The sequence below is a fragment of the Pelophylax lessonae genome, assembly GCF_965119305.1.
Source record: "Pelophylax lessonae genome assembly, chromosome: 7".
Lineage (NCBI taxonomy): Eukaryota > Metazoa > Chordata > Amphibia > Anura > Ranidae > Pelophylax > Pelophylax lessonae.
In genome coordinates this window covers 145887869-145907430 of record NC_138774.1, presented here as the reverse complement: position 1 = coordinate 145907430, position 19562 = coordinate 145887869, and the positions used below count along the sequence as shown (strand labels likewise).

At 42.5% G+C, this 19562-nt stretch overlaps 1 protein-coding gene across 1 annotated transcript in view; it reads left to right on the top strand.

Annotated features, from left to right (window-relative positions):
- The window catches only part of NRK (Nik related kinase), a 489556-nt gene that overhangs the window by 134384 nt on the left and 335610 nt on the right, over positions 1 to 19562 (top strand). Inside the window, exon 3 of the mRNA XM_082263406.1 lies at positions 11737 to 11793. Within this exon, the coding sequence (XP_082119532.1) occupies positions 11737 to 11793 (57 nt within the window). The remainder of the gene's footprint in view (positions 1 to 11736; positions 11794 to 19562) is intronic.

Genomic DNA, 19562 nt, shown 5'->3' with positions numbered 1-19562 from the left:
TAGGAAAAAAAATGCTGTATGCCCCATGGATACAGTAGAAAGCTAGAAAAAAATATCTACAAAATAAGTTGACAGTTTTCAGTATAACAAGTGTCACCATCAGAAGATTTCCACTTTATTCCAGTTCTGGTGACAACTTAAAATTTGAATTATTCCTAACTATCAAGCCTTATGACAATGGTCACCAGGACAAAGGAGGATTCTCCCCAGTAAGAACATAAACAATAAAAAGCTGTAAGGAGTTCTAAAGCCTAAAACATATTTTCATAAAAATGTTTGCTACAAAAAAACTTTGGAAATTGTAGGTTTTTTTTTGTGTGTTAAAGTTCACTAATGGCTCATCTAAACTAATAGATGGTCTCAACTGAACATGTAGCAATATATGAAAAACATGTGTTTACATCCATGAAGGAGTATACAGTGAGTATAGAAAAGAATCTTCCCCATTTAAAATAATCACATGTTGTTGCTTAAAGCCTGAAATGAAGGCAGACACAGATTTTGTTTTATTCAGCTGTATTTACTACAGTAGTGCAACTTACAACATCCAAGTAAAAGATAGGACACCAACATATCAGAAAAAAAAAATAAAATAAAAAATAGAATCACTGAGTGGGAAAAAGGATCACCTCCCTCCCTTATGTCAGTATTTTGTTGAGCCACCTTTTGCTTTACGTACAGCCTTTAGTCTGTTGGGATATGTCTCTATTAACTTTGCACATCTAGACTTTGCAATATTTCCCCACTCTTCTTTGCAAAACTGTTCAAGTTCAGCTAAATTTGATGGTGACCGTTTGTGCACTGCAGTCTTCAAGTCATTCCGCAATGGGGTTTAAGCCTTGAATGGGCCATGCAAAGACATTTAATTTTTCTTCTTCTACCGCTGTGTGGTCATTTTTGCTGTGTGCTTTCGGTCATTGTATTGTTGGAAGGTAAACCTTCTTCCCTTTGACAACTTTCTGGCAGAGGGCAGCAGATGTTCCGCAAGAATTTGATAATATTTTGCCCATCCATTTTCATTCTTTACTGAAAAGTGCTCAAGTACAATTTTAGTCCCCTCTAACCATAACCCGTTTTTCCATGTGGCCTTAGAATCTTCAGGGTGAGTTTAAGGTGGTCAGATGAGACTAAAATTGAATTATTTGGCCTCAACACCAAACAATATGTCTGGCAAAAATCCAATTAGTAACAGGAGGAAGTGTCAATGGAATACAAGTGTCGTGATCACCACAATCATGTTCCATTGAGAACTATGGGTTCATCTGCCACAGTGCCAGACAGGACTTACAGTTCATTCCTTTACAGACCTCTGAAAACATTTCAAAAGAAACAGCTGCTGAACCCCTGCATGCTGTCACATTAGTGGGGGGGGCAGTTTTGGGGGGTCCCAATTGCACCATGTTACACCCAAAATACGTGTGTAACATTTAACAAGGTACAAACGGTGGAGTTATCTTTTAAAACACAAACATGCTGATTTTATGTTAAGATGACATTTGTAATTTTGGGGTGTTTTATGGTACTACCAGTTCTTGTAGTTCTGGTGAAGTTTGGACACATAGCAGAACAGTCCTCCTATATAGGATCACAGGTCTCTGTGTTCATTTCACAAGTCCCTCCCCATACAGTTAGAAAACACTCCTCTAGGCTTGCACTTAACCCTTTGATCGCCACTGGGTTAAGCCCTTCCCTGCCAGTGTCATTATTAAAGTAATTGTTCATATTTTTAGCACTGATTACTGTAGTAATGTCACTGGTCCCCCCAAAAGTGTAAAAAATGTCAGTTAGGGGTCCAATCTGTCCGCATATTGTCACAGTCCCGCTAAAAATCGCAAATCGCCACCATTACTAGTAAAAAAATAAATAAAAATTACAAATCTTTCCCCTAGTTTGTAGACGCAATAACATTTGCGCAAACAAATCAAAATATGCTTATTGGGACTTTTTTTACCAAAAACATGTAGCAGAATACAAATTGGCCTAAAAGGATGAAAAATTTTGATTTTTTAATTTTTTTTTCTTTTGGGATTGTTATATGGCAGAAAGTGAAAAATATTGTTTATTTGCAGAATTGTCGCTTTTTTTTGTTTATCGGGCAAAAATAAAAGAAATCGCACAGGTGATCAAATACCCCCAAAAGAAAGCTCTATTTGTGGGAAAAAAAGGACAATTTTATTTAGGTGCGCAATTGTTCGTTAAATAACAGTGCCAAATCTCATAAATGGCCTAGTCATAAGAAGGAAAATTCTTCTGGTCCAGAAGTGGTTAATATGACATTTTTGTGAAAAAAATTATAATATATATATATTTTTTTTAATGTCTTCATTTTCCAAAGAATTGTGGAAAAAAATTATAACTTGAAAAAAGCCTCTTACTAAATATCTTGGACGGTCTACTTTCCAAAAAGAGGTCATTTGTACTGTGGTGGGTTGTTAGGGCCACATAAAATGAGATAGGCTGTCAGTACAATAGGAGTGATCAATTTTTAATGATTGGCACCATAGCTTGTAGATTAACTTTTACACAGACCACATAATATACACTAATTTGGATTATTTTTACCAAATTACTTATTTGCAAAATTTTATAACAAACAAAAGTGCATTTTCTTTCAAATTTTAAATTTCTTTTTTGTTTGGAACGCTAAAAATAAAAAACCCAGTGGTGATTAATACCACTAAAATGAATCTCTATTTGTGTAAAAAAATGATAAACATGTCATATGGGTACAGTGTTGCATGACTGAGTAATCACTCAAAGTGCAACAGCACTGAAAGCTGAAATTTGGACTGGGCAGGAAGGGGATGAAAGTGCCCAGTATTGAGGTAGTTTAAAAGCTAATGATTGTATCAACGCACATAATGTAAAACACAGGAAGGCTCAATAATAAAACCCCCATGGAATGATATATAAATATTTGAATTTTTAATGCATTTGAACATGCTTGGAAACGCAATGCATCTCCTCCCCAGTGATATTACTATGCTGAGGGTGCGCTAAACCGAGCTTTCCAGCCCTCGACCCCGGTGACAAACGGTCTTGGCCGACTCCAAATCTGACAGTGCTGTACATTGGGACTCCTCCAGCGTCCCCCCGCCATGCAGTGGTGACCATTGAATGGGGTTTTATCAGTGATGAGCCCTCCTGTATTTTACATTACATTTTACATTATTACCGTCTGCACTTACAGGCGATACTCTTTTTCCCCTTTTGTCTTCACATTTACAGTATAGATTTTGAAGTTGTTTTTTTTTGTTTTGTTTTTTTAAGGGGGGGGGGGTATGAGCATGTAGCTTCTTGCCTAGGGTACACAATAGTCAGTGGTGGGATTCAAAAATTTTAGTAACCAGTTCCGACTTTCCCAGCAGAATGACCAGCGTGCCCCCTTTCAAACCACAGTGACCAGCGTGCCCCCTTTCAATGCACAGTGACCAGCGTGCCCCCTTTCAATGCACAGTGACCACAGCATTGCCCCCAATCATTGCAGAGTGCCACAGCATTGCCCCCAATCATTGCAGAGTGCCAGCCACAGCATTGCCCCCAAACATTGCAGAGTGCCACAGCATTGCCCCCAAACATTGCAGAGTTCCACAGCATTGCCCCCAATCATTGCAGAGTGCCGGCCACAGCATTGCCTCCAATCATTGCAGAGTGCCGGCCACAGCATTGCCCCCAATGATTGCAGAGTGCCAGCCACAGCATTGCCCCCAATGATTGCAGAGTGCCAGCCACAGCATTGCCCCCAATGATTGCAGAGTGCCAGCCACACCATTGCCCCCAATGATTGCAGAGTGCCAGCCACACCATTGCCCCCAATGATTGCAGAGTGCCAGCCACAGCATTGCCCCCAATGATTGCAGAGTGCCAGCCACACCATTGCCCCCAATTATTGCAGAGTGCCAGCCACACATTGCCCCCAATGATTGCAGAGTGCCAGCCACACATTGCCCCCAATGATTGCAGAGTGCTAGCCACAGCATTGCCCCCAATGATTGCAGAGTGCCAGCCACAGCATTGCCCCCAATGATTGCAGAGTGCCAGCCACAGCATTAACCCCAATGATTGCAGAGTGCCAGCCACAGCATTGCCCCCAATGATTGCAGAGTGCCAGCCACACATTGCCCTCAATGATTGCAGAGTGCCAGCCACAGCATTGCCCTCAATGATTGCAGAGTGCCAGCCACACCATTGCCCCCAATGCCCAATGATTGCAGAGTGCCAGCCACACATTGCCCCCAATGATTGCAGAGTGCCAGCCACACATTGCCCCCAATGATTGCAGAGTGCCAGCCACACATTGCTCCCAATGATTGCAGAGTGCCAGCCACAACATTGCCCCCAATGATCGCAGAGTGCCAGCCACACATTGCCCCCAATGATTGCAGAGTGCCAGCCACAACATTGCCCCCAATGATCGCAGAGTGCCAGCCACACATTGCCCCCAATGATTGCAGATTGCCAGCCACACATTGCCCCCAATGATTGCAGAGTGCCAGCCACACATTGCTCCCAATGATTGCAGAGTGCCAGCCACACATTGCCCCCAATGATCGCAGAGTGCCAGCCACACATTGCCCCCAATGATTGCAGAGTGCCAGCCACAACATTGCCCCAAATGATCGCAGAGTGCCAGCCACACATTGCCCCCAATGATTGCAGAGTGCCAGCCACACATTGCCCCCAATGATTGCAGAGTGCCAGCCACACATTGCCCCCAATGATTGCAGAGTGCCAGCCACACATTGCCCCCAATGATTGCAGAGTGCCAGCCACACATTGACCCCAATGATTGCAGAGTGCCAGCCACACATTGCCCCCAATGATTTCAGAGTGCCAGCCACACATTGCCCCCAATGATTGCAGAGTGCCAGCCACACATTGACCCCAATGATTGCAGAGTGCCAGCCACACATTCCCCCCAATGATTGCAGAGTGCCAGCCACACATTGCCCTCAATGATTGCAGAGTGCCAGCGATCCCCCCGCACTTACCTCACGCAGCTTCTCTTCAGTCCCCGGCTCCCCGCGTCTCCGAGTCTTCAGTCCTCCCGCGGCGCCTCCTCCTCGTCCAATGGCACGGTGTTTGCCTTTCGGCCAATCAGGAAGCGGGAGGACCCGCTCCCTGATTGGCCAGGAGGAGGATCCGTGTGACAATAGCGAATTCTCATTCGCTATTGTCACAGAATGGGCGGGTCGGGGCGCGCTGCTCCCTCCCTGGCCGCCACGTCTGCGGCTGCGCGGTCCCTTTTCCCCCTGGATCCTGATATATATATATATATTTTTTTTTTTATTGGGTTTCATATCACACATTTATATACACTTTTTCTTTGTGTCATATTTTATTTTATGATATATTCGTATATACACTTTTTACTTCACTTACATTCATCTTTTTTCACAACGGTTGTTCATATATTTTTCACCAATTTTTTGACAGCCCATACACCAGTTCACTTCCATGATCGTTAACATGCAATATATATTTATATATATTTTTTCACATTATTGTTTTACAAACACATTTTTTCCAATATGCTTTCATCATCTCCCTTAGCACTACATATATATTTTTCCTCCTTTTTCACATTCATTTGTGTCTGAGATTATATATTTATGTTTTTTGGGAGATGTCACTATATATATTTTTACACAATTGTCATGGTTGTTTATTTTATTTGTGATTAAGAAATTTTTTTGGCACTGATTTAGAGTGTGTTTTGATGTGTTGTTCAATTTTGTCTTTGCTTAATTGGTTTGAGGCGAGAGATCTACAGGTGTAACATATTCACGTTAAGTCTTGGGTGTGTCCATCACCGAGACCCGTGTCTATTGACTTTTTCTGTTCATCTATAAGATCTTCTCACCAATCTCCAATTATTGGTTATGAGTAAGCGACCTACAGAGTTGTGAAACATGTCAACCGTGTCCATGTCTGTTCGATGCACCGTTGTCTTTTATGAATGGGAATAAACACTTCAAGTTCATTCATCTCTGAGTGCGGTCACTTTTTCTCTTTGGAAGTTTGATCACTGGACGGCGGATCCGACCAGCACCTGGATATCTGTGCCTCACCTGAGCGGCTTTCCCTGTGTTGCTTAGATGGCCCCTCTCCACAGTGACAAGCTGATGTAGTGTAGCTCCTACTCCCAGCTGAAGAGCTGGCAACAGGACAGAGCGCCAGTGGCCTCTCTCTAGCACCTACAGTGTCTCTACGACTTCAGGGAGCCACGGCAGCTGGCCTCTCTCCCCAACAGCAGACCGAGCCCACCCAGCTGGAGCACTGACAGCCAAACAGAGGGTTCATGACCTCTGTCCCACACCTACTGATAACAACCCTTCCCTGCGGCCAAGAATGGAAATCAGGTTGACCACCTATGTGGGTTTACTCTGCCTAACGTACACACCAGGTGGGAGGTATAGGACCTTGTTAGTCTACTTTTGATGGGGAAGAAATATGAGAGGCTTTTGGAGGGGACAAGGGGCATGCCTCCTACCCACTGACTATGGGCCCTGGATTTCAGAGGAACACTACTCTTTGTGGGGGGGGGGTGTGCTTAGGGGAATCCAGGACTGGTCTTGCTTCAGATTCCAGTCCACGTTTCCTCAAAACACACAGACTCTGGGAACTAGAGGACCTATATATATATATATTTGGGCCCAAACCAGCAATGACTGCTTCAGACAGAGACTCAGAGCAGATGGTATTATAATCAGCTCAAGCAACCTGGTCCTGGGGTCGCTCCTGCTATAGTCTGTTTATTAAGGTGTTATGTGTTTATTAAGTGTGTGTCTTCCATTGTGTGCTTCCCAAGTGTGCAGTTAATAGAGGCACCTATTGTTTCTGTCTGCTAGTATTGTTTCCACTTCACCTTGGTAACAAATTATTGTGGGATTTTATAGGTTTGTTGATTAACTTACTACTTAGATTACCTTTTAATTAGGATCACTGTCAATTGTTAGCTGTTAATTGGATTGGTGTTTGGTTTGCATTATCATGCTAATATACTCAAAAGGGGAGTGTCCTCCTATGGGGTACAAAATACGTGTGAGTTTCAATAAACAGTCATTTCCTTGGTTCTACCCCAACATCTTGTCTGTTTACGATGTTTGGGGTAAAAATGGCTGGTATTGGCTCTCAGTCTGCTTGGAACGGTTTTATAGGGCAGGAGGCATTGTTTGGCCAAAAGAAGAACCCAAGCAGGGTACCAAAGCGGGTCCATCACAGTTATCAATGCCTAATTTCCCTTTTGCCATAAATGCATAGTGATCAAAACCCAAGACATAAGCAAAAGAAGGCAAAGAGACCAAATTGGTACTCTTTCAGTTTTGGTTCAACAAAGGCCACATGAATGTTTTGAAAATCCAATGGGTAGGGCATTTACTTACAGGTTTACCATGTAAAACATTGCATTTGTCAAAGGTCCTATTTCCTTTTGGAGTGAGTATGTTTAGGGTAAAATGTAAAACTGTAAAAGCACACACACACACACACAAGGGGACAAACGCCTATCGCATTACCACCATAACCATTTATTAAAAATGCAACAAGATCATACTCACAAATGCAGATAAAATCAGGCTTATCAAAAACACAGCTAAAGCAAGCTGAAAGGGTATCTTTTTCCAATGCCAGACGGTGGAGAAGCTTACGTGTTTCGAGGGACAGGCCTCCTTCCCCAGAGCTAACTTAACCATGCAGTAAGCCACTATTTAGGTGTTCGCACATCCAAAACACACCCTACTAAACGAGCACTAGGGTGGGGTTACCCCTGAAAAGTGATAGCCCCCTTAATGGCCAATATTAAAAACAAACAAAAAAATGCAATGCACAATAATACAAAAAAGCAAAAAAGAAAGCCTTTCTGCCGATCCATCACTGCACTGACAAACCCATATGTATGTATACAATGCATGATCCTCTTATCACATCAATATATGTGGACATATGCACCAGCCCAAACCATTAGTACAAAAGCGGATATGTTACCAAACACTAAACACTGGCATCCCACAGACCGCATAATCCAGAAGCCAAAAATCCAGTTCCACAGTCTGGCATGAGCTGCTGGAACGCACACCCCACACTGTGGAACGCAAAGGCAGAAATGTGGCCTTTGGTCCTGCAGTCCTCTGGGACATGTGATGTGTCCCAGAAGGCTGTAGGCAAAGAGGTGTGAACTTCTGTTCGGATTGCCACAGTGATCCAGATAGACGTGGGAGTGTCAAAACCAGATGCCGCTCCCCCCCCCCCTAAGAAAACAAAAGGACCAATTAGAAAAAAGGAGGGTGGAGGCAAACAAGCAAAATTTCTCCTTTTGGGTGAAGTTCCACTTCCAAACCTTCAGTTATTGTAATTATAGGTCAATCAGACAATGTAGGCAGAGCATACTCAATAGCCAAAGTTGTAGTTGTATATCAATTTCTTGTTCATGCTATCACATCTCTGCCATAGTAGGAAGAAATTGGAAATGAATGATGAAAAATAAAGAGTAAGAGTTGATTTATAACTGATAATGTAGGCACGATTCAGAACATGCTCAAGTAGCAAAGTTGTAGTTCTACAGCAATTTTCCTTGATTATGCCATTGCATGGATTGTGGCAAGGAACCTGAAGCAAAGTTGACCATTTATGTGACTGGTTGGCTGCTGCACAACGAAAGAGTGCCTAATGTTTAGCCAAACCTTCAACAAGATTTTGAAAGCCTCCTCATTTAGGTGAAACTGTAAGCAGGCTCATTTGAAGTAACACTTGGAAATGTTTTTTTGAACCAGCAGACACAGGAAAGAGTTTCCAAAATGTATTTTTATATTCTAGCGCTGGTTTCCGCACTTGTAGGATGTACACTAACCAATTATATCCGGACCTTTCCTACTGAACTTTAGTTACAGTACTGCACTCGTCAAGCACGTATTAAATGGGGCACATGACATGTGATCTGTTGAGAGTATGTTATAATAAAATCACTTGTGGGGATGTCAAGTATTCAATATGATTTATGCTGCAGTGACATAATGACTATCAAGGTACAATTTCTGCATACTTTGAAGCTCTAAAAGATAAAAAATAATCTCGACACATAAAGAGACAACATCTGGCTCCCCTTGAGAGGAGATCTACACAATGTGCAACAGACCTAAAATGTTTAATAGTTCAGAATATTTTCGCTGTTTCCTTTTCGTTTGCTAGCATCAAACCATATTTGTATTCCGCCTTTTCCTTCCTGAGAGATTTTGTCCCACTTTGTTCTTTCTTAAAGAGTTATTATTCATAATAATACATTTTACAGTGTTTACCAGAGGCGTCATTCTTATTATTTGCTTCTCTGAAAAGTAAAAAAGTGTGTTGTTCAAAGGATTGATACCATTGTCAAGGAAGCACTTGGGAAATGTGAGCAGCTAGTGTTTGCATACATATAAAATGAACATAAAAAAAAATCTTTTTTTACAAAGCATGGTGCAAAGAGCAAACTTTGAACATTAAAGTAAAATCCAATTAGCTCCTATTAACTACACCATTCCTTACTAACTGCCCTGCATTTGTGAGGTTAGTCCCACAATATCTCAAGAATGGGGCTTAGCAAAAAAATATTGTTTACCAAGTCATAAAACAATTTGTTAAACAATGTGTGGTAAGATTAAATTATACGTTATTTTTACACTATTATGGGATGCAACATTACTGCTTTTTGTACTATACTATAAAAAAAAAAAGTATTTGATTTAAAAAATGATAATTGTTCAAAATACACAGTGATGTGGTAAGCTAAATTCTATTCAGTTAGATTTGAAATCTACCCTAACTTTCAGTACAAACCTGAATTTCATATAATACTGTTCATGTGGGGAAGTGACCTCCATGATTATGCCCAATCCAAGTAAAATGCATCAGAGGTGCATGGCTAATGTGCAGAGTCTGAGCAAAATGTAGAACCTCTGTACAAGATCACTACGGACATTACCAGAATGTGGCCTGAGCTTGGTATAGTGATGTCTTTGAGGAAGTGGATATATATGATATATATATTTTTACACACACATATACACGCACACACACAGTATCTCACAAAAGTGAGTACACCCTTCACATTGTTGTAAATATTTTTTTATATGTTTTCATGTGACAACACTGAAGAAATTACTCTGCTACAATGTAAAGTAGTGTACAGCTTGCATAACAGTGTAAATTTGCTGTTCCTTCAAAATAACTCACACAGCCATTAATGTCTAAACCGCTGGCAACAAAAATGCCGATTCCAAAAGACATCGATTGCATTTGTGGCTGAAATGACAGGTCAGAGTCCAGGATTACACCTAGCACCCTGGCATGAGGAAAGGGACTAATGGTTGTACTATTGATCTTGATGGAGAAGTCAGGGGAAGGGGTCACAAGCTGGAGGAATTATGAGCTCAGTTTTAGATTGAGTGTGAGGCAGGGATTTGATATCCATGCTGATATGTCAGTTAGTAATGCAGGAGGAGACTGAAGGAGTGAGGTGAGGAGTAGAAAGATAGATTTGTGTATCATGGTCATAGAAATGGAACTGGAAGCCATGGAAGTTTATCAAGTGATTAAGGGAGGAGGTGTAGATGGAGAAAAGAAGGGGTCCAAAGGACAGAACCTTGGGGGACCCCTACAGAAAGAGGAATTGGAGAGGAGGAGACAGTTATAGGGAACACTGAAGGATCACTGTGATAGGTAGGAGAAGATTAGGAGAGAGCAGAGTCTTGAGGGCCAAGAGAGGGGAGTTTTTATGAAAGTCAGATTGTAAGGGGTCAAGAAGGTTGTCAGTGATGTGGGAGCTCAGACGATTGTAGACAAAGCATTCTAAAATTTTTGATGCAAATGGGAGATGGGTCTTATGTTGTTCAGGCTGGTGGGATCGGTGATCAGCACGTGTTTTGGACGCGTGTTTTGGAGGGGAGGGGAGGGGAAGGTGCCAGTAGAGAGGGAGAGCTTTAAGATGTGAGTGAGGGAGCATAGGATATTAGAAGAGGGTGACTGTGGTAGCTGTGAGGGAATAGGGTCCAGCGGACATGTGGTAAGGCAGGCTTCTGAGAGAACGTTAGCAACCTCTTTGGTGATAAAGGCTAGCTGGTGAATGGAAAAGTTCCAGACAGTGGCTTTGAATTTAGAAGCTAGAAAAATGGTATTAACCATAACTTACATCAAATGATTCAGATAATGGTTAAAAAAAAAAAAATAGCCATATCACAGAGAAGAGCATTCATTAGCAGGAAATATTGGTGATGTACTCGCAGGGGCCTTTACTCACTACTGAAAATTAACTGGGTCTATCTTCCTGTGTCATGATTAGGGTTTTAATATAGCTCAGAAAATCCCATTTATGGCAAGGCCTCATTCAATAAATGCGGGAGATATATGAAAAGCAACACTTTGGCATTAAGGGAAAGCCATCTATTCATTAAATAGCTATTTAACACACAAATTACAAAAGGATATATCCTGCCCTTTTCCTGTTTAAAATATGTTAACTATTAAATAAATTGCTTTTAATTCATCATTTTTCACCCATAATCACGGATGGAAACATAAACCAATTGTTTAAATTACTTTTAAATTGAACAAAGCCTATTCAGTTTGAAAATTTGCAGCTTGTTTGTTCCATAGCTGAGATCTGAAAGCTGCCATTAAAGTGTAGGAATGGCTGCAGCTATTCTTTTGATCATTTGTTATAAATAAAGGTTTTAATCAAACTTTGTTTTATCATTTGCACAGGGACGGCATGTTAAAACAGGACAGCTTGCGGCAATTAAAGTTATGAATGTCACAGAGGTAAGGGATCCATTTTCTTACATATGATATAAAAGTGTCACTTTCCAAATAATGATTTGTCATGGAATGTTTCTTAAATCTAAAATCTGCGGCATACAAAATGTAAATGCTGATATAAAATAAAAACGTGTATAAGTATAGAGGAGTGATCTGTGTTACTAGACAGTTATTCAGTAAATCGAGATGGGCAAACTTTTCGGGCCAGGCCCTTTGGGTCTGATATGGAATTTAAAGGGAACCCCACACCAACATTTTTTAAAAATATGGTGTGGAGTCCCCCCCCCAAATCAATACCAAACCCTTATCTCAGCATGCAGCCTGGCAGGCCAGGAAAGGGGGGGGGGGGATTAGCGAGCACCCCGCCTGCTTAACCATACCAGGCCACATGCCCTCAACATGGGGGGGAGGTGATTTGGCGCAGGGGGGGGGCTGTTGATGGGGACAAGGGCCCCTTCCCCACAACCCTGGAATGTGGTTGTGGGGGTCAGCTGCCAGGGGGGGGCTTATCGGAATCTGGAAGCCCCCTTTAAAAAGGGCCCCCCAGATCCCAGCCCAGCCCAATGTAAATGAGTACGGGGTACATTGGTACGCCTACTCATTCACCAAAAAAGTGTCAAAAAGAAATAAACACACACAGTTTTTGACAATTCCTTTAAAAAAATAAAAAACAATGTTCCTGATGTAGATCCTTCGTCAATCACGATGCCCCACCGCACCAGGAGACTGCCTGCTCTGCCGCCTGACCGTTCTTAAATAGTAAGGGGTGAGGTCACCTGGCAACGTCACTCTGTGGTACCGCCCCCATGTTACGCCACCGACCCAGCATGCACTGGTTGGTGACGTCACGGGGGGGAGGGGGCCACTAAGTCACTTTGCCAGGTGTTACTCCGCTTACCTATTTAGGAAATGTCAGACAGTGGAGCAGGCAGTATGAGCTTTTTTTTTTTTCTTTATTTGGATCCGGTGGTATGGTGGGCATCGTGATTGATGATAGATCTACACCAGGGGACATTGTTTTCATTTTATTTTTAATAAAGGAATTGTCGAACACTGTTTATTTTTCTTTGACACTTTTTTTGGCGAAGGAGTGAATCCATAACAGGCCCTTTGGACCCCCATGCCTTTTTTTTCACATTTCGCTATTGCCGGCAAGGTTTCCCTTTTTTTTTTTTCCCAAGAAAGCTTGCATCCGGAAAAATCTATTTAAATGTAATTTTCTATATATATATATATATATATATATATATATATATATATATATATATATATATATATATATATATATATATATTGTGAGGGATTAGCTCGGTGGTAGGCGTAGATGACTCCTTGGGGAGTGCGTTTTCACAGAGAAATAGCCCAAAAGTGCTTGCAAACAACAGGTTTATGGTTAATTCTTCCAATTTCTTCAAACAAGTGCATGCAGCAAAACAACAAAATAAAATAAAACACAAAATAAATCCTGGCCGCTGTGGGCGTCTACCTTCTCACAGCTGGAACCTACCTAAGAAGTCTTCCCAACCTACTGTTGGGCAGACACTGCTGATCTTACAGCAGACACTCAAATGTCCATTTGTTTGCTTTTCACATATAAACATTGTCCATTGAACATGTCCCTTTGTTTTCTTTCACACAGAAGCACTTCGTCTTCTCACCTTTGAGACGTCTTCACTCGTTTTTACCCTCCTGAGCGCACACCGCTTCAGGAGGTCTTCCCCATGCTCACTCAGCTTTCAGGGGGCACACAGGACTGTCCTCTACCCACATGGCGTCAGGATGCAGCCGTTTGTCTGCCTTCCTCTCCCAGCCCACACGGCGACAGGAGGCAGCACTCAATAGATTTTCTCTGGACAAATTATAGAGGCCTTGATCTCCTCATTCTGAACAGCTGAATGGTTTTCAACTTCCTGCTGCCTTTGGCAGCCGACACCCTATAATAATTAGTGAACTTTTCAAAGCAGGTGGGAATGTGTCTCCTCTCAGTGACTACATTCCCAGATTTACCTGACTTCCTGTCACATACCCCCCCCCCCCTCTTGTTTCAACCCTAGGGTTGGGACACATATTTCCAGGCACGCATGTGTCAGGCACTGCTGACTCACTGATAAGCCTCCTATTATCCTCAAGCTTCCGGATGAAACTGTTTTGTCATCTTCATTGACAGATTTCTCATAAATGCCACACAGTTTGTCTCTCATCTCATATACACATTCTTCAACTGCATTTTTGGCATCATTTTGCTCCTTCTCGTTTCTGTCATCTTCATTGACAGCTTTCTCATAAATGTCAGACAGCTTGTCCCTCATAACCGTCTGTCCAATCCACCATGGAGGACCGTGATCCATAGGCAACTCAATTGGGCTAGTCTTAATGTCTTCAACATTCTTAAGACGCCTCTCTCTGCAATCCATAAATGTTTTCCACAAAACTTTGAGAACCTTTGCTTCACTAAGCTTTGTTCCAAGTAGGGACTCTTGACATCCCTCTGTGACTTGAGTTGCCTCTCCATACAGCTGTACACAATCATTGACTTTTTGTTGTAAAAGGGAATGATCTTCCTTCTTGAGCTTTGCTTGCTCTAAGATGCTGTGCAGAGGATTTTCCAATTGAGACAACAGGCTGTCACACATTTCTTCAAAGTGACCCCTGTTCCTTTTCCCAGAGATATCAATATCATTCACCAAACATTTCATATTCATAGGCAGATCTGAAGCATTTGCACTCATCAACTTCTTAAACTTTTCGCCCTCCTGAGCGAGTCGCAGTAAAGGCCTACTATTTGATTTGATATTGAGTTTATATTTCTTGCCAAACTCTTCACAGAAGAAGCCAACCAGAACATCATCAACTTTCCTTCCACCAACATAGGGGTCAAAGGCAACAACACAGTTGAACCCAGCGATCTGGGTGGTATCCATTATAGACCTCCTCTCTGCATCAGTGAAGAAGCATGGAACTGCAACACATTCTTTTACAGGTTTCTTCAATGCCCTTTCTGCTGAACTATTTGACCGCTCAAGGTCACCTAGTTCTTTTTCTCTATCTGAATTCCACATGGAATGCATCTCAAGATCACGATCAAACTTCTGCCACCCGTCTTTCACCAGTTCCATTTTGGAAACACTCCCTGAAAGGCACTTATTCATTTGCTTCACGTTTTCACCAACAGCCTTAGTTTTCCCCACTAGGTGGCGTTTGCTTTTTTCTCCCAGATTTATATCACTTGCTTTAGTTTTCTCCGCTTTAGTTTTCTCCACTAGGTTTTCAGCCTGAACTGAGAAAACATCACATTTCTTACACAGCTCCTTTGTTTGCTGAAGTTTTTGAAGGAACGGTTTATTCCACAGGGGTGATTCAAGCCACATGTCATCACATTTCTGAGGCTCACTCAGGACAGACCCCAAAACTCTGATCCTTTTAAAAACTGCATCAGGCACACTATCCCCTCTTTGGGACAGATCCTCTGTTGCCTGTAATTCCTCTTCCAGTTCCTGCAACGGAATCTTCATCTCTTCTACTTGCTGTTCTAAGGCTCGTTTAGACTTTTCTAGCTCCTGAACGCTTTTCACAACATCATCCTTGGAGCTGACCAAACCTTCCATTTCTGTACGCAGCTGTTGGTTAACTCTCTCTAGTTCAACCTTACACTCTAGAGCTTCCTCCAAAGAGCGAGCCAAGAACAGGGCTTTGCTCTCGTTATCACGCACCTCCGTTTCTGCACGGGCGCGTTCTTCTGCATATTTTGCAGACACAGTCTTCTCTTCACCAAGCATCTGATCAAACTTCTTTTTCACATCTTCAACACACTGTAATGAACCAACGCTTTCTTCCATGCGTTTTTTCATATCCGCTATGTGAGCTTGCAATGTTGCGACTTGCTCTGATAGGTTTTTCTTTTCTTCCGCCTCCTCTTTTAATTGTTCCAGGAAGCCATTTTTCTCATCTTCCATTTGTTTGAGCTTTGTGCTAAAACTCAGCCTTTGACACCTCTCTTCCTGTAAGAGTTCCTGCGTGTCTTGCAGCTGCGATTCCAAGATAGAAAAATCTTCCGCAATTTCTCTAGATTTGCTGTCTGCTTGAGAAAGCCGATTTGTGACACTGTCCAACTCAACCTGCAATCGGTTTGCCTTCTCTAACAGCTTAGCACACAATCGGTCACCTTCTGACACCTTGACTTGCGATTCCAGAAGCCGTGCCTCTACTTTTTCCCTCTTATGTTCACAATCTCCTTTTCCCTGCATAAGAGCCTTCACCTCATTGGCTAGTTTCTGGGAATGAGACTGTAATTCTGCCACACAGGCTTCTTTCTCCTTTAACTGCTGCTGGAAACGTTGGGCTTCACCTTTCCAACTTTCACAGTCTGCACGTAATTCATCTACCACATTGCTCAAAGTGGTGAGCTCATACACAGTACTCAGTAATTTAGCCTCTCTTTCACTTTTCTCGTTGTCGCTGAGAGACAATGTCGTTTTCAGAGCGACATTCTGTTCCTGCGACTCCTGCAGGTCTATTTTTGTAACTTCCAAACACTGAAGACTTTTTTCCAGCTGATTACGCAACTCCAACATTTCACACATACTTTGCTTCTGCAAAGTCTGAATTTCAATTTCCTTTTCCATGAGGATGGTATCTTTCTCCTTTATAGTGTCTTGACATTTTTGCAACTCGACCAAAAGAAGAGCAGTGGTTTCTTCCCACTGTGACACATGAGACTTGAGTAGTTCATTCGTTTCCTGCAAGTTTCTATGCTCCATCTTAAGCAATTCCACGGCTTGTTCCTTTTCTTCCATTTTCCGTTGCAAGGCATCCAACTCAGCCCTGCACACATACTCGGTTTCTTCCAAACCGATGGCCTCCATTGGCTGCTGGCGTCTCTGTTTCCAGCCTGCCATGCTCTCTTGGTGATCCTTTTGTTGAGCTGCAAAGCTCCGTTGTTTCAGCATCTCCCCCATTTTGGGTTTACTTTTCATCTGAGCACACTGCGTCTCCATAGCAGTTTCATCAGTGTTGCTAGGGACAACACCCTTCCTCTTTAGTAGACTCTCTTTAGGCATGGATGGGGCTGGTTCAGACGGTAGCATCCCCTCCATCCATAGAATCCGGTCTCTCATTTCATCTATCTTTGCATTTTTCAGGCGTTTGGATCGCCCCATCTTCAATAACTCCACAAATTTTTCACAGTCCAGCAAAAAAAATTTCAGACCACTGTCTCTTTAACACATGTAGTTTTTCTCTCTCTTGCAAGATCTCTTTTCCTGCGCACACAGTTTGTGCAGTCACTTGCACCAGACACAACAAAGTTCATCAAAAAATTTTGAGACCCCTGTCTCTTTAAAACACGTTTTTTTTTTTTTTTTCTTTCAGGATCTTCTCTCCTGCACACATAGATTGTGCAATCTCATGCACCAGACAAAGTTCATCAAACATTTGCACTTCCTTGCAGGGATCTTCGCTTCTGCCCACTGCATACCTCCACCATATGTGAGGGATTAGCTCGGTGGTAGGCGTAGATGACTCCTTGGGGAGTGCGTTTTCACAGAGAAATAGCCCAAAAGTGCTTGCAAACAACAGGTTTATGGTTAATTCTTCCAATTTCTTCAAACAAGTGCATGCAGCAAAACAACAAAATAAAATAAAACACAAAATAAATCCTGGCCGCTGTGGGCGTCTACCTTCTCACAGCTGGAACCTACCTAAGAAGTCTTCCCAACCTACTGTTGGGCAGACACTGCTGATCTTACAGCAGACACTCAAATGTCCATTTGTTTGCTTTTCACATATAAACATTGTCCATTGAACATGTCCCTTTGTTTTCTTTCACACAGAAACACTTCGTCTTCTCACCTTTGAGACGTCTTCACTCGTTTTTACCCTCCTGAGCGCACACCGCTTCAGGAGGTCTTCCCCATGCTCACTCAGCTTTCAGGGGGCACACAGGACTGTCCTCTACCCACATGGCGTCAGGATGCAGCCGTTTGTCTGCCTTCCTCTCCCAGCCCACACGGCGACAGGAGGCAGCACTCAATAGATTTTCTCTGGACAAATTATAGAGGCCTTGATCTCCTCATTCTGAACAGCTGAATGGTTTTCAACTTCCTGCTGCCTTTGGCAGCCGACACCCTATAATAATTAGTGAACTTTTCAAAGCAGGTGGGAATGTGTCTCCTCTCAGTGACTACATTCCCAGATTTACCTGACTTCCTGTCACAATATATATATATATATATATATATATATTTATTTATTTATATTAGTTTTGCTGCAGCAGGTTCTATACATGGTACAGATGCGTCACTTTACAGGCAGACTAAGGGGACACCCTAGGTACTATATTTAAAGGAATTTTTAAGGTTTCATTTTAAGCATCATTAAAATAAATGCTCCATTAAAAACAATCTTTAAAAAAAAAAATTGCATTGTTAAATATCCCCCAGGGCAATACCGAGCCACTATATCTCTTTTATGGTCAATAACTTGCATATAGCCTTTAAAATGGGGACTTTTGCTTTTTCAAGTTCGGGTACGATAGACTTTTATAGGGTTTCGCGTTTCAGGTCCAAAGTGTTTCCATGTTCAGGAGTTCTGGTGCGAACAGAACCAGGGGGTGTTCGGCTCATCACTAGTAAATAGGATTTTTTTTTTTTTTTCTTTTTAAACGGTTATTGAAGGCAAAGGAAACATGGTAACATGGTACAACAATATGCATTGAAAATAGAAGGTACACGTCTAGATAAAACAAGGCACATTGTGATTTAATACTGCTGTATATAACATACAAATAACATGTAACAAATGCAATACATATATGGGATCGACCCGACGTACCGTCTGGGATGCAATGAGGATACACTCAAACTGAAGGTGTGGCACGAGGCCACGCTGTGTGGATGGACCCCCACACAGAAGGGGTCTCAACCAAAACCAAGGTATAGCTCTCAAGTGGGTACGCCAGGGGCCGAGTGGAGTAAATAGGATTTTATCACATTGACTTTATGCCTATTGACGTTGCAGGACTTGTCCTAATCCATATTTCTCAAAGAATCTGTTCATAGCACAGAAAAGACTTCATTTAACAAAGTATTCACAGGTCTCATTCCGTCACATGTCCCAGATATAAGGGGATTATTCTGCATCTTGGGATAGGATAATGATGTGCATGGTTCCACCCACTATCTAGAGTTGAGGAATATAAACAGTTCTTTGTGTATAGTTGGTAATTTGGGCAAAATTAAATGACTTGCAGGTTCCACCCACTAGCAGCCAACTATACACCTAGAATCAGGCCCGGACTGGCCATAGGGCAGACCGGGCATATTCCTGGTGGGCCACGGCACCCTAGCAGTGGAAGCAAGAAGAGGAGGGAAGAGAGCTGGTCCCCGGGACATAGAGCAGCCGAGCGGAAGTGCCTGCATGATGCATGGAACAGGTGTTGTGCCGAAATTGGTTTCCCCAAGGAAACCTGTTTCCCCTTGCTTTCAGCTGTGATCAGAACTCCGCCTCTCCAGCCTGATGCAGTTGGGGAAACCGATTTCGGCACAACACCGGCCAGGCGGGTAAGATGGAAGCCCTGTATGTACTGTAAGTCCGGGCTTGCCGCAATTTCCCCTCCCTCCTCCTGGACCGTCTGAGATCTTTTGTGGGAGGACAGGCAGCAGCGCCGCTCTCCTCAAGGTGAGACCAGTAAGGCTGGCCATACACTATACAATTCTTATTCCATTTCCTTTAGATTTACCTTAAACTATGTAGTGCAAGGGCCTGCCTGACTGCAT